Raw genomic sequence first — 16,506 nt, forward strand, 5'->3', positions numbered from 1 at the left:
TGCCCTCTGCTGGCGGGGTCGTGTTACTGGCCCAGTGGCGCCATTTTGTTTTGCCTGAGCCAATGGGAGAGGGGTTTTGTGAGTGTGGAGGCAGGCAGAGGTGTCTGAGGTGAACAGAGCAGCCAGTCGGCTGTTCCATCCGGAATAGCTGAGGGAGAGAAGAAGACAGATTACATCTTTACACAAGAGAAGTAAAGCATCTGTCAATAAACATATTTTGCATTGACTTCCACCTTCTATTGCTCGCTGTTTGGAACTGAAGAATGGTGGAGACAAGCTGTGACCCCCTCTACCCCCAACACCCCCATACCGCACGCATCTCTCAACCCCCAACACCCCCATACCGCACGCATCTCTCTACCCCCAACACCCCCATACCGCACACAGTCAAGAGCATCTCTCAACCCCCAACACCCCCATACCGCACGCAGTCAAGAGCATCTCTCAACCCCCAACACCCCCATACCGCACGCAGCTAAGAGCATCTCTCTACCCCCAACACCCCCATACCGCACACAGCTAAGAGCATCTCTCTACCCCCAACACCCCCATACCGCACACAGTCAAGAGCATCTCTCTACCCCCAACACCCCCATACCGCACACAGCCAGGAGCATCTCTCTACCCCCAACACCCCCATACCGCACGCATCTCTCAACCCCCAACACCCCCATACCGCACACAGTCAAGATCAACTCTCTACCCCCAACACCCCCATACCGCACGCATCTCTCAACCCCCAACACCCCCATACCGCACGCAGCCAGGAGCAACTCTCAACCCCCAACACCCCCATACCGCACACAGTCAAGAGCATCTCTCTACCCCCAACACCCCCATACCGCACGCATCTCTCTACCCCCAACACCCCCATACCGCACACAGCCAGGAGCAACTCTCAACCCCCAACACCCCCATACCGCACGCATCTCTCTACCCCCAACACCCCCATACCGCAGGCATCTCTCTACCCCCAACACCCCCATACCGCACACAGCCTGGAGCATCTCTCTACCCCCCCAGAATCGGCTCCAAAGCATACTCTACTTCATCCTCCACAGACACAAAATGTGAATTAAGATCTATCTCTAGTACCAGCAAAAGCCAATCTACTGTACGGATCATGGATTCCATACACAGGCAGTAGCAGAATGATGTGTGGATTTGTTTGGTGGTGGTGGTGGGGGGGGGGGAGGGGGTTATTCAAGCCTTATGAAGACTCAAACCCTTTTCCATTGAGTTGCCCTCCCAGGAGCAGTTTGTAGACTTTTTTATGTGTGGAGACTATAGTTTGTACATTTTGGCACGTTGAAATGTGTTTAATTCTGTGTTTGATTTTGTAAGGTTAATTCAAATGTTTTTTTCTGTGTTTGATTTTATAAGTTTAATTCTAAGCACCTCAGAGACGCACAAAGGGAGTTATCACCCACATTTGACTTCCTTTGTGGCACGCTCACATTTGTTTACAAACGGAGAATGAAGACAATCTTATATGTATATGAGCAACGAGAAAAAACAAGAATTGGTTTCTGATTTATGTGTTTTTATGAGATCCAAACTACGTGGTGCTGTAGATATTGTTGCATACGTCTGAGATACTGTAGTTTATTAATCTCTGTATGTACAGTACCTACTTGTCATACTTAATTTGCTACAGAAATAATCCATTGTGAAGGAGGTCGTGTTTCACAATTCATTACTGTGAATGTCACAGCATAATCAAACTGGAAGATATTAAGAGGGATGATTTAACTTTGTCTCTGAAATGAAATATACACAACACCACCGCAGCACCATTACACTACTGTACTGATTTTTTTAACTACTGAGGAAAAACTGGACCCGTGTTTTGTTTTGTTCACATATTGATGCTGTAAAGGAGTGTACTGTAGTACTACTAGGACTTCTGCAATGTCTGCGCTGCACATTTAATTCCACCCTCGATGACGCTGGATGTTTGAGATACAACTTCATACCGTTTGACTTTGAGTCATATAATGTTTCTTACACAAAGCAAAGGAACTCGATGTTTGAGAATACACTGTACGCTTCATTCTGCAGAAATGCAACAATGTACGAAAAAAAAGGACAATAGGAGATTCTTCTAATAAAAAACATAAGCAAAACATTTCCATTTGAGCATGAGTTCCTCATCCTGTCCCAGATGGATTTCTGACCCCTCTTCACTACTATACACATTCAAAAAAGGGGATTTGTCTGAGATGTTTCAAATACATTCATAGAGTAGTACTTGCAATAACTAAGACAAGAAGACAAAGAAAGCTTCATAACGCTTACAAACCTTTTCAGTTATGTAGTCATCTGATACTTTTGACTATTCAGTGTGTGTTTGTACTCAGGGTAGTTTAAACAGTTAATTGAACTTTAAAAAAAAAAAAAAAAAAAAAAAATTTAGAAGTGAATCAAAGACTAGCGAGCATTGTGATGGTAGAGCTCTTTAATCGTGATACACAAATAAAGAGAAGAAACAGAAAACAACAACAAAAACAAAATCAAACTCAAAAGTGCTCAATAGTATAAAAGGATGATCACATTTCTAGAAGGAAACATTCGTAGAGAGTGGGGGTTGGAGGGGGATTGGACACCATAGTCACTGACGCACACAGACTTCCAACGCAGCTGATATGGTCGAGTTTGTAGTATACTGTAGTGTGTCAAGTTTCCTCGACGGTAAGGCAACGGCTGCAGTCTGTTCAGTGTTTCACTATATCCTGTGCTACTGCTGTGATCGAGGCTGAGAGTTGTTGGCGAGAGAGATCTAAAGCCGAAATAGATGCCTTGGGGTAAGAGCAGTTATGGTAATTGTAGTCACCACACAGCAAGTCAATTTAAAGTTTTAGCAATTACTGTACTGTAGGTGTGTCCAGGTACAGTATGTGTCACCACTTACTGTTAGAAGACAATTTGATGACTAATTACAAGATATCGTTGGGTTATCTGCGTGAGGAAACGCTATGCTTTTTGGCTGAAGACATTTCTGAAACTTTAAAATGGATATAAATAAAAACTAGATTAATGTCTAAAACATTGGATGTCAGATTGAAATACTTGCAAAGGCTATCCTTCATAAAGTGCAAACAAAATGCTTATTTGGACAGGGAAGCACTTGGTGTCATCAACGTTAAGTCTCCTTAGCTATAGTAATTCTACATTAAAGGACACGTTCACTATTTTGGACTTAAGGCCCTTTTCTCAGTCTGGCTTACATGAACCTGACACGTATCATTTTGCTGATCGCCTCAGTACTGAGCTACTAGCTACCTAGCTAGCTAGCTAGCTAGCTACAGTTGTTCTGCAGGCGCACACTCAGCTACAATGGAAGTCAAAGGGGCCAGTGAGACGGTGCTTTTCAAGCGAGCCACTGAGAATCGGCACTTAAGTCCAAAATAGTGAACCTTTTATCCTTTAATTACTGAGTCAGCATTAAAATGTGGGATTGTCTTCAAGATGCAACTGCCTCTCTGTTGGAAAACGGTCAGGGGTCAATAGGTCAGTACTGTATCTTCAGATGTAGTATTATTGTGTTTGTCAGCTGACATTTTAGTCACTTAATTTTTCTGTACAGTAGTTCACAGTGTACACAAACCCAGAAACTCCGATTGGCTTGGAAATGACTGACATTCTTCACACACACAAGAATAGCCAGCTAATTTATTGACCCTGTTTGTAATGTAGCCCTGCCCGATTAAATCTCATGGTCTTGACTCCTTCATCCATGTTAATGCACATGAGAACCAGGACATCAGGTGGCCATGTCATTGGTGGCCATGTCATTGGTGCCCATGTCATTGGTGCCCATGTCATTGGCGGCCATGTCATTGGCGGCCATGTCATTGGTAAATCCAGTAAGGTCACAGTACTTCCATCTCTCTTTCATCATACTCTGTACATGATGCTCTCTCCAAGCACAAAACGTCAAATCTAAAGATATGTCTATTCTGCCACACGTTCCGACACCCTTTAATGTGAATTTTCTCCTCTGATTCACAGCACCATCTTCCACCATGCCATAAGCATTTAGCATTAGCATGCTGGGGTTCAGCAAACATTCCCCCCCACCCCCCTCCACGTTCCCAGTAGCAGCGTCAGGACAGATTCACTAGTGTCACAGAATGTCTACGCTCCTGGCGATTGGCGGAGTCTTGTTTTTAAGTCACCTGGGGAGAGAGGGGTCAAAGGGCTATGGGGTCAACTAGGAGGACTGAAAAAAGAGGCGCCCAGTTGCCAGGGTTTTTGTTTGCACACATTGCACAGTTAGCAGCACACTGAGCAAGCGGCCAGTGACTCAGTAGATAATCACTGTCCTCAGACACAGAACACATTAAACACTTAAATAAGGAAAAACAAACAAAAAAAGATTGACAAGGAGAATGAGCGAATACATGGGTTTAAATAGCATGATTGGCGTAAATTCGTTCTAGACTCGTTCCCTCTACCACAAAAGAATATACAATCACGGGTTCTTGAAGCGCCCCCATGTTTAAATCGGACGCACACATCACCTGAAAGATTGCAGTAACTGGCGCGAAACAAACCATAAAGATGTCCGCGTGTAGGCTCACGGCCAACCCCCCTTTTCCAGACCAAATGGTATGTCCCTGCATATTCACTGCAGTTAAAGAGTCCTGGAAAATGGTTCGGAACACGGGTGAGTCCACACCTATTCTCACAGGTCAACTCAACGGTTGAAGACGAGATTAAAAAGAAGTGTATAAGTTTCCTTTAAAAATGAAACGGTAGGAGACCCTGCTGAACATGATGCTGTAGAAGACGCCCAGAGTGGACTGTTTGACTGCATGTTTAGCGATGCGCCATAGCCTGTAGCTACTACCAAGCCGCTAAACTCTAAATCCATGATAGCGGACTAGCTACTCTAATGATTAGCGTTAGCATCGTAGCGACAGACGCTGCTGTCAGACACCGAGGTGTGACTTTGACCCACCGCCCTCCAGGGAGTAGCGGGCGGTGGGGCGTTTTGGGAGGCCGCAGACCGCTAAGTCGGAGCGCTAAAGCTAACGGCTACATGTAGGCATTAACGACACGCGCAGCTGATACAACGGGACACTGTGCAAGAGCCACGCTAGCATCGGCGCTAGCGTTCTTAGCGTATGAACACACTGAAGAAGCGAGGCCAGGTAAGAGTTCGATTTTCTGGCTGAAAGAGAGAGAGATAATAGGGAGAAAAGGAGAGAGAGAAAGCGAGAGAGAGAGAGAGGCTTAAACTCAGACACATCATATGGGGGAAACGGACATGTCCAAGTGACTAGGGCGGGGACAGCGTAGAGCCCAGCCTCCCGATTGGTCGCCTGACACACAGACTCTTGTTCCTCATTGGTCAGCAGCATAAGCTGGTGTAGGAGAGGGGGAGGACACCGTCCTCTCGAGTGGGAAAGTCAAGGTGGGGTGGGTCGGGTGGAGTTGAGGGTTAGTCAAATGTCTCCCACCTCCTCCGAAGGTCTTCCACTTTCTTTTTGGGGGGCGCGACTGGCTTGGCCAGAGCCAGCAGGTCCCCGAAGGGGTCCTGGGTCTTGCTGGTGTCCTCCTCGGCGTTGGGGGGCTTTGGCAGTACCCTAGGGGCGGGGACGGGGGCCGAGGGGGGCGGGGAGGAGTCCAAGAGGCTGGAGAGAGTGTTGTTGCTGGTGGAGGCGGGAAGCGGGGGGCCGGCGCTCGAAGGCAGGAAGGCGTGCCGGAGGGCGCCCAGTCCGGGGGGGAGGGGGGCGGCGGCCCCGCCCGGGGGGGAGGGCTGCCTGTACAGCCCGGGCAGTGCGGAGGAGAGAGGATGAGGGTGGTGGGGGGGCGGCACCGCATGGAAGTAGACGCCGGCGGGGATAACGCCGGCGGGAATAACGCCGTAGGCGCCGCCGAAGGGGTTCACCCCCATGGTGGGCGAGTAGTGTCTGTGTCGGGTGTCCGGGTAGTGGTGGAGGGAGTGGGCGAAGGGGTTTAGCGACATGTGTGGATGGGGCGGGAAGGGGGGCAGGCTCTGGGGGTAGGGCCGCGGGGGTAGCACCGGCTTGGAGGAGGAGGGGGGGGGAGGGGGCGGCGGGGTCTCCTCCCCTGTCGCCCACCGAGGCGGAAGCGGTCTGCGCCGGGCTGTTGAGGGGGTCCAGCAGGCTGAGGAGATCCACGTCCTCCTGGTTGACCTTGGTGGGCTTCAGGAGGTCGCCCCCCGCTCCCCCTCCTCCCGGGGACATCCCTAGGGCCTGGCGGAACTCCTGACCCCCCATCGTGGTGGTGGCGGAGGTCCCGCCGCCGCCCCCCTCCCCCCCGGCGGACCCCGCCTGCTTGGAGCGGGGCTGGGGCGCGGGGGGCGCCAGGGCCTGGCCAGGCTCGGGGGTCTTCCTGCCCTGGGGGCGGGGGATTGTGATGCAGGCCTGGCCGGGGCCGGGGGAGGGGGTGGTGGAGGGGTCGGGACGGACGAGGGGCGGGGCGGCGCTCTCCTGGCCGGCGGGCCAGGGCTCCTGGGGGTCCGAGGGGGGGGGCACCGAGAGATGTCTAGCCCAGCTGTCGGGCACGGCCATGTCGTCCTGGCCCAGGCTCCACAGCTTGTTGTAGGGGTTAGGGTGCTTGAGGCCGGGGAGGGTGCGCGTTCGTTCACTGCCACTGAGGTCCATCCGCTGTCGAATGAAAAACAAGAAGCCATCAGATTCACTATCAGTCCTTAGAGTGGTCTAACGCAGATTTGAATTCTGTCACATACTGTATCAACACAACCAACCCACTATCCCCCACCACTATCCCCCACCAACCCACTATCCCCCATCACTATCCCCCACCAACCCACTATCCCCCACCACTATCCCCCACCATCACTATCCCCCACCAACCCACTATCCTCCATCACTATCCCCCACCAACCCACTATCCCCCATCACTATCCCCCACCAACCCACTATCCCCCATCACTATCCCCCATCAACCCACTATCCCCCACCAACCCACTATCCCCCACCAACCCACTATCCCCCACCACTATCCCCCACCAACCCACTATCCCCCACCAACCCACTATCCCCCACCAACCCACTATCCCCCACCAACCCACTATCCCCCACCAACCCACTATCCCCCATCACTATCCCCCACCAACCCACTATCCCCCACCAACCCACTATCCCCCATCACTATCCCCCACCAACCCACTATCCCCCATCACTATCCCCCACCAACCCACTATCCCCCGCCAACCCACTATCCCCCGCCAACCCACTATCCCCCATCACTATCCCCCACCAACCCACTATCCTCCATCACTATCCCCCACCAACCCACTATCCCCCATCACTATCCCCCACCAACCCACTATCCCCCACCAACCCACTATCCCCCCCCAACCCTACCTGGTAGGTGAACTTGGCCTGGCGCTCCTCGGGTTCCTTGGGCGTCCTCAGGTCCTCCAGGCTCTTGGCCAGGCTGAGGGCCTGGCTCTCCGGCTCGTCCTGGCAGCTGAACATGTCGCCCAGCAGGTTGATGTCCGAGAACTTCTCCATCAGCGGGCTGGGCGGCGCCGTGTGACGCTCCGCCCCCGGGCCAGACTCCTCCACCTCGGCGAACCCCGCCTCCTTCAAGGAGCGGTAAGGCTGTGGCCTGCCGGGCGGATCGCTAGGGTCAGTGGGGGGGGTGTGTATTATGTGCGCGCACACACGCGCACACACGCGCACACACACACACACACACACACACACACACACACACACAAAGCACTTCTACACACAGAGATCTACACTAGTAGATGATTCACATTCACACTGTGTAGCATGACTGACACATTTTGAGCAAAATGATGAGCTACTATTACAGCATGTACAGTAACACAAGTAGACGACACTGCAAACAAATCAATACAATCAATAAGGTCAATGTCGGAGGAAGGCGGAGCTCTAAAATTTCAGCCAATCAGAGATCAATCTAACAGAAAGCAAGGGAAGACTGACAGACCAACCGTCCAGTCGATTACTGAGGCGGGGCTAAGTGAAACCAGGAAATGAGAAATCAAGCGACCCCATTGGTCAGATTAGGCCTTAGCGTACAGTGGGGACCATTCGAAGGGAGCGGAGAAGATAAAGTTTTCGGGGAAGGCCACAATGGAGTCGTCATCCGTCTGGAACTCATCCCCGGAGGAATCCTCAGACAGAAAGACCGTGTAGTGACGCGTAGGACGGAGAGAGCTAGGGGAGGGAGAGAGAGGAGAGAGAGAGACAGAGGAAGAGAGTTGGAGAGAGAGAAGAGAGACAGAGGAAGAGAGTTGGAGAGAGAGAGAGAGAGACAGAAGGGAAGAAATAGAGAGGGAGAGAGAAGAGAGGAAGAGAGTTGGAGAGAGAGAGGAGACAGAGGAAGAGTTGGAGAGGGGAGAGATTGAGGAAGAGAGTTGGAGAGAGAGAGCGAGAAAGAGGAGAGACAGAGGAAGAGAGAGGAGAGATAGAGGAAGAGTTGGAGCGAGAAGAGAGATAGAAGGTAAGATATAGAGGGGGAGAGAGAGAAGAGAGATGGGAGAGTGAAAGGAGAGATAGAGGTGGGGTTGTAGAGAGAGAAGAAAGGAAGGGTAGGAGGAGAAAGAGAGACAGAGAAATAAAAAGTTGAAGCTACAGTACACAACTGTGGGATCATAACAAAAACTGACTGATTTTAATCCATAATTTTAATATGGAATGGAAAGCTTTCATTGGGTCCCCGGGTTCATTATAATATTCCCATGCGGTTACAAGAGAGAGGAATTAGAAGAGGGATTAAATGGATGGACAGTTTAAGAGAGGGATGAAGCCAAAGAGACGCTGAGGCCAGACTGCTCCAGGCTAGGATTCATGTGTGTCAGCATGCTGATATACTGTACATGTACAGTACCCACTCACTTCCAGGTACAGGTACAGGTAATAGTGCAACATAAACACACTGATTCCCTACATAAAGTTAGCCAGTTAGAGAATGTTTTTTAATTCGGAAGCTTAAGGTGTTTGGCGATAGCCAGGATGTCTTAGAGATGGTTTATATCAGCCTAGTTGACAGCATCCTTGTTCACATCATCATACAAATAAAGCTTTGATTGATTGATTGATCACAGTAGGGCCAGGAAAAAAGGCTTGTAGCACCGATAATGTAATAATTAACTGATAATGTAATAGCGCCTGATAATGTAATAAAAGTTTGACTTAACTCAATCGAAAGTGTAATAAAACCTGATAATGTAATAACTTAACCAATCATGTAATAACATTTCCTGGGCCCTAGTACAATAGCTAGCGTTAGCTAGATATACTACACTGAGCTAACAAGCTAGCTACCGGTCCTCCTCTGCTCAAACAAACGCTACAGTTCACATAGGCTATTATATATATAAACAAAATCCAATAACTGTCTCAATAAACCAGTTAAATAGGGACAAAAGCCCTCGGTGCTGCTTACGTTCGTTGCCTGCCTACTCAGCGCGCTCCAAACTTTCTCTCCCTCTCCGCGTTGTCTAGACGTCTAGACAGACAGACTGCAAGCACCTGTGCCTCTCTCTCTCTCTCTCTCTCTCTCCCTCGTCGTGTCATATCAACAAGCAAAAAATAAATAAAAGTGTCTGCTAAATGATTGTAATGTACAGTATCAGCATGTCATGGGTGACCGGAGTGGCGTTGGGGTTCTTACTGGTCAGGGCTGCTCTCCACGCCCACGTTGCTGCGAGGTCTCTTAGCCACCAGTGGCCTGGGAGGACGCGCCTGCGATGGGAACACAAGGTTAACATCACCACAATGTTAATGTTAATGTCGGAAACGCACCACAACATTAACGTCGCCACGTCAGAAACCTACCACAACGTTAACATCACCACAATGTCAGAAATATCAGAGACCCAGCACAACGTTAACGTCAGAAACCCACCACGACATTAATGTCACCACAACGTCAGTTACCCACAACGTCAGTTACCCACAACGTCAGTTACCCACAACGCCAGACACGTCAGAAACCCACCACGACATCAGAAATGTCACAAACCCACCACGACGTCAAAAACCCACGACAGAAACTCTCCACAACGACAGAAACCCACCTCAGCGTCAGAAAACCACCCCAACGTTAACGTCACCACACCGTTAACGTCACCATGTCGTTAACGTCACCACGTCAGAAACTCTCCACAACGTCAGAAACCCACCCCAACGTCAGAAACCCACCCCAACGTCAGAAACCCACCCCAACGTCAGAAAACCACCCCAACGTCAGAAAACCCCCCCAACGTCAGAAAACCACCCCAACGTCAGAAAACCACCCCAACGTCAGAAAACCACCACAGCGTTAATGTCACCACACCGTTAATGTCACCACACCGTTAACGTCACCACAACGTTAACGTCACCATGTCGTTAAACATCACCACGTCAGAAACCCACAACGTTAACGTCACCACGTCAGTTACCCACCACGTCAGAAACGTGCCACAATGTCAGAAATCACTTACTTCCTGTACAGTATATACACTGACAAATTTGACAGGCGAGATATTCAAGATCCCCTAGTTTTGCCCACCATAACTGAGATTGAGAATACGCACTCCGGCCTACAAACATCCGCATGCGTGTTGAAGCGACGCTCCGTCGAGACGTAAAACTCATCATAACCTCGGTGCGTACGATGAGCTGGGATTAGAAAAATACTCTTAAAAGACATAATCACGCTGTATCTTTTTTTGGAAACGACACCAAATTAATACGATGCAACATTACAGCTTTGTGAAAATGGTCGTGGAGTTGAGATGTTGGTTGTTTGTAACAACGGGAACACAAAATGGCCGAGGCTCCTTATGCATAACAAGCCCAAATGTGTTGACGAGGAGGAGGATGCTGACCAACACCGGCCTGAGCCTAGACCACCGGAGGGTCAAAAGAGGTGAGTGGGTTCAAAGGTCACACTCTCTCCCCTGCGCACTCTGACCCTAACCCCCGAGGGTGTTCAACTCAGCAGGAGCAGAGAGGAGGGGGCAGGAACAAAGGAGCTAATCAGAGGAGAGATGTGTGTGTGTGTGTGTGTGTGTGTGTGTGTGTGTGTGTGTGTGTGTGTGTGTGTGTGTGTGTGCGTAACACTAAATGTGTGTGTGTATATGTCCATAAAACTAAATGTGTGTATATGTCCATAAAACTAAATGTGTGTCCATAACATTAAATGTGTGTGTGTGCGTCCATAACACCAAATGTGTGTGCGAGCGTGTGTGCGTGTCTGTAACACTAAATGTGTGTGTGTGTGTGCGTATGTGTGCAGGTGTAGTGTGGTCATCAGCTGGCCCATTGGAGAGCGCTTCATTAAGACCTGGGATACAATACTGATGAAGAAAGGGAGTGGCGAAGACGAGGGGGGGGGTGAGAGTGAAAAAGATGACTTTTTTAATGAATCCTTGGAGGGGGGGGGGGGGGCGGGGGCGGGAGGTCCTGTCAGCATTGTGCCGCTGATGTCACCGTTTCCGAGGGCAAGTCAAAGACAAAGACATGAGAAGAACGCTTCCTAGGGAAATAGATGTTCGTTAGAGTAGGGCGTGGCTCCTGTGAATGGTTGTGAATGGTAGTGAATGGTAGTGAATGGTACCGCGAGCAGCTGGTACACATCGTTAGTGACCGGAGGTCTAAAATCAACACTAAAAACCCCGAAGACAAATTGGTAATTTGTTTGGATTTATCCCCCCTTTTGGGAGTCTGTAACAGACTTACGTTCATTCTAGCATTGAATTAAGTACAATCATTTCTTAAAATTGCAATTCTAGTTATAATGTCACTGAAAAATTCTTCTGAATAGTGCAGTTCACGTGACATAATTTTATGAAACGTGTGCTTTATACATGAATAAGTTTAAATGTGTATTATTTTTTATGTCCTACGTTTAAAAAGTCCCTCTCTGCTTTTCCACAAATCGCCCCTAGGTGGCAGTAGACTGGATCTGTACCAAATAAACAGACTTACCTGACCAGTGCATTTGACCACACCTACAGAACACCCCTCTCAAAACACAACCAAGGTTAGAGCTACACCTGTAACATCACACATAATAACACTTCCTTTCTATAATCTCACACTCAAGCCGATATTGCAAATTTGACCTACTCTTTAGAACAAATCTACGAAAGCATGCGCTTTTACGCATCAAGACACACACCCTTATATACACACTCAACTACACACTCGCGCGCGCACACACACACACACACACACACACACACACACACACACAAACACACACATGCACACACACAATGCAGTGAGGAAGGCCAGAGAACGGTGTGCTTGCTTGGGCTTGGGTGAATTAAGGTGCATGGGTTAGTCTCCACAATCGTGTTAGGTCGCTCCTGTATGTCTGAGCTGGCGCATTGCATGATGGGACATACTGGGGGCCCATACTCTCCCTCGGCCCTACAGGGACAGTATGGCGGTTGGCACAACACACCCCACCCAGGGGACACTGTTCCATTCCAACAACCTCACTGCTTTCCTCTCAACAACAAAAGATCCTGGCCAGGAGGAAACAGTAGCTCATATGGTCTCATCTCCACGGTGATCATAGTTGACGAAAACAAATGAAATAACAACTAGCTGTGAAATTAAATGAAATAAAAATAAAAACAAGGCTTTAAAAAAAATACGATCATTTATTGAAATTGTATTGTGTGTTTACAAAACTAACTAAAGTAAACTAAAATTATATAGTTTTCGTCTTTTTCATTTCATAGATAAGCCTAGTATTCTGGGTGGATATGCAATCTATCATCTACTTCTTTTTTTTATTCTGTGCCCCTGCGCAGAAGAAAAACAAACTAATACTGAAACTAATAAAAAAAAAACGAAAATGAATAAGTCAACTAAGCATTTTCAAAAAAAAATAAAAAAAATAAACAAGCAAACCCTCTGAAGAAAACAAATTAAAACTAAACTGAAATTGAAAACAAAACGTTTAAATTATATAAAAAATAACTGAAAAAAAAAACTCAAGACTTGGCCCTAGTGAGCTTGAAGTGAACTTCAACATCACTTCCACCCACTCAGCTGCTTGTCCAGGACAGAGGACGAGGAAGCGAGTGGAGGTTTTGGAATGGGACCAGGCCGAGAAGTTGAGTCCGAGGGCTGGAGGTCGATGCAGGCGGGTCGGAGGTCAGAGGTGAGAGGGTTCCAGAGAGGGGGGGGGGGGGGGAAGACGCGGGCGCGGAGGGGTACTCACAGGCCGTGAACCACGCTGGAGCCGGGGTGGAGGGGGTCGAGGGGGGGGCTCTCGTAGGGGGCGGGGCTGCTCCTGAGACACCCAGGGGCGGGGGTCACACACACACAATAGTGTTGGAACCAGATGATGACGATGATGATGGACACACACACACACACACAAACACACACAAACACACATACACACACAGGCATACTGAACACAACATTTCAAAGACAGTCAGAAAGGTGCAGTCACATCCACACATATCGTAGACACACAGGCACACAAAGTACACACACAGGCACCAACACACAGCTACACACACACCTGCATGCACCCCCCCCCCCCCCCCCCCCCCCACAAACACACACTTTCTCTTTATCTCTCTCTCCCTCCCTACATAGTGAACATACTCAGCGAGCCCTCAGGTCTAAAAAATCAGCAGATTCTTTCTCAGGACTCAGGATGCTAGCATACCGTTAGCATAGCTAGCATACCTGCTAGCATACCTTCTATCAACTCACAAGTCACAATCACACCAACACATCCATTCCTCACACAATACACACACATACACGCACACACGCACAGCATACACACACATACATTCATATACACACAAGTCTGAGTCCCAAACAACCACACACACACACACACCCATACAAGTACACAAACACAAACACACAGCATATACGTGCATACATACATACACACACAACACACACACACACACACACACACACACTAAGTCACTTCACAATCACCAAACAACCACGCCGAACCATCCATTCCTCACACAATACACACACACACACACACGCGCGCGCACGTGCACGACAACACATATCTGCCACCACAATGCCATGCCCCATGACAACATGTGTTGCTAGGTCTTCCCTCAACTCTTCCTACATCGGCTAATTGGCACCGTGTCCCCTAACAAATGACTACGCGCCTTTCAAGAACATTCCCAACGCCCTGATGTGTGTCCTAATTATTTAAACCCTCTAATGAGAGGGAGAGAAGGAGAGAGGGAGAGAGAAAGAGAGGGAGAGGGAGGAAGAGAGGGAGATAGCGAGGGGGGGGGCGGTGGACGGATGAAGCTGGGAGCGACAGCCTTGTAGACGCTCTCTTCTTCCCCCGATTCCCTTGTTCTCTCGCTCCATCTCTCATCTCTCCTTTCTTCTCCGTCGGAACGAGGGGGGCGGAGTCACGAGGATCACCCGGGGTATTCCGACGGAGACATAATTAAGTCACCACGGCAACGTCACAGCAGGGGCACCTTGGTCGGAGGGAGTGGCGGCGAGCTCGCGTGTCACGCACATACTGGGAGCGTTGATGATGCATGATTCCCATTGGATATTAAAGAGATAATTATTTAAAGAAACAATTTGAAGAAACTATTATTTATTAATAACTGATAGAGTACTCTTAACTGTGGTGTATCGTCGCTTTCCAGCCCTCGTTCACAAGGTCAACGGTTCACGCCGAAAACAAATATACTGAGGTAATACTGGTGAAGAAATGTGACCACAGCAATCGATTGCGTTTTGTCCACTTTTAAGCATTTTGTCTCCTTATAGCGCCACCCTGTGGCCAATCTGCTTCATATCTCTGAGCCTATCACAACATATGCTCTGGTACCATTGTACCATGTTTCGGAAAAATCGGCATGGCAGTTAGGCCTAAACAGGAAATGAGCTCTCTAGTGCCCCCATTGTGTTTGATTGGGCCAATAATGCATGGCTAGCCTCGGGGTATATGTGCGGACATGCGTGCAAAGATTTGTGGTGTTCTGAACAACCCTTCAGAAAATATACCCCTTTACGTGAAAAGCCATGCGAAGCCACGCCCTTTGCAATCTTCATTGGCTCATAGTTTCTGTTTCATTCAACTTTTCTAAAATGTGCCGAGATAGAATAAATATATATAGATATAGATATCGGTCCCTAGATTCTTTCTACCAAGCATGATGTGAATTGGTGAAACTTTCTAGGAGGAGATAGATTTTAAGCTTTTTTTTTTTAAATGCAAAATTTCAGAAAATGTACATAACCGGAAGTTATAGGTTCTTGAGGTAAATTTGTTCACATATGTGTGCAAAGTCTCATGACTCTACGTCAAACAGGGCATGAGCTATTCCTGTTCAAAGTTGGCAATTTCAGTTGGATGCTATTGCGCCCCCTATTGGCCAATCGATGTGAAACTTGCTCCATTGCCTCATCACATGATCCTCTACCATCATGCAAATTTTCATAAAAAGCGACCAATCAGTTCTATAGGCTTTAATAGAAGAATATAGAATAATAAAACTACCAATAACATTTTTATACAGCACCTTTCATACATGACCCCACAAACACTCCCTCCCTCCCTCCCTCCCTCCCTCCCTCCCTCCCTCCCTCCCTCCCTCCACCCACCTGTCCGAAGTGTACCGTGATTGGCCGCCGGTCGTCCCAGGTGCGGGACGCCTCCTTCCTGTCCGAGGAGGAAGAGGGGGGCGACCCCCCCGCACCGTCCTCCCCGCTGCCGCCTGCCGCCGAGTAACCGTTCTCCGCCAGCTCCTGCAGGAGGGGGGGGGGGGAGCATAGAGAGGAGGTTGGCGTGACCGTGAGGGGAGGGTCTGGGGAGGGAGGCGTGGCCGTGAGGGGAGGGTCTGGGGAGGGAGGCGTGGCCGCGAGGGGAGGGTCTGGGGAGGGAGGCGTGGCCGTGAGGGGAGGGTCTGGGGAGGGAGGCGTGGCCGTGAGGGGAGGGTCTGGGGAGGGAGGCGTGGCCGCGAGGGGAGGGTCTGGGGAGGGAGGCGTGGCCGCGAGGGGAGGGTCTGGGGAGGGAGGCGTGGCTGTGGGCGCGAGGGGGAGGTCTGGGGAAGGAGGGGGCTTGACGGGGCGGGGAATGAGGCGGTAAAGGACGCGGGGCCATGGTGCCGTTGCTGAAATAGTGTCGGGGGATTGAATCTGATTGGCGCCGCTGTAATCGAGGTGGCGTCAATGAGAGGCTTGCGTCTTAAAAACCTGGAATGCGCTAGCGTTGTGCTGTACCTTCTGTTTGAGCCGGCTTTTCACCTCCTTTATGCCCATCCTGGCGTGGTCTTTAGCCTGCAGCAGAGAGGGGGACACGCCAGGGACACGCCACCAGTTACATCTGGCACTACGAAGATACGACGACCTAACTCATGTAGTCATGCACCTTCATAGCCTCTTCATGCATCTCTTCATGCATTTCGTACGAATAACTGACTCCTCTCTCTCTCTCTCTCTCTCTCTCTCTCTCTCTCTCTCTCTCTCTCTCTCTCTCTCTCTCTCTCTCTCTCTCTCTCTCTCTCTC

At 49.5% G+C, this 16,506-nt stretch overlaps 1 protein-coding gene across 1 annotated transcript in view; it reads right to left on the minus strand.

Moving 5' to 3' along the window:
• Positions 1 to 5,446: 5,446 nt before the first annotated feature.
• dennd1a (DENN/MADD domain containing 1A) overlaps positions 5,447 to 16,506 on the minus strand; it is a gene marked incomplete at its 3' end in the record, with an annotated part of 103,457 nt that continues 92,397 nt past the window's right edge. Inside the window, 8 exon segments of the mRNA XM_084460161.1 lie at positions 5,447 to 6,043; positions 6,045 to 6,638; positions 7,362 to 7,608; positions 8,061 to 8,189; positions 9,649 to 9,719; positions 13,201 to 13,272; positions 15,603 to 15,746; positions 16,221 to 16,277. Of these exon segments, the coding sequence (XP_084316287.1) occupies positions 5,447 to 6,043; positions 6,045 to 6,638; positions 7,362 to 7,608; positions 8,061 to 8,189; positions 9,649 to 9,719; positions 13,201 to 13,272; positions 15,603 to 15,746; positions 16,221 to 16,277 (1,911 nt within the window).

The sequence above is a fragment of the Borostomias antarcticus genome, assembly GCF_949987555.1.
Source record: "Borostomias antarcticus genome assembly, chromosome: 30".
Lineage (NCBI taxonomy): Eukaryota > Metazoa > Chordata > Actinopteri > Stomiiformes > Stomiidae > Borostomias > Borostomias antarcticus.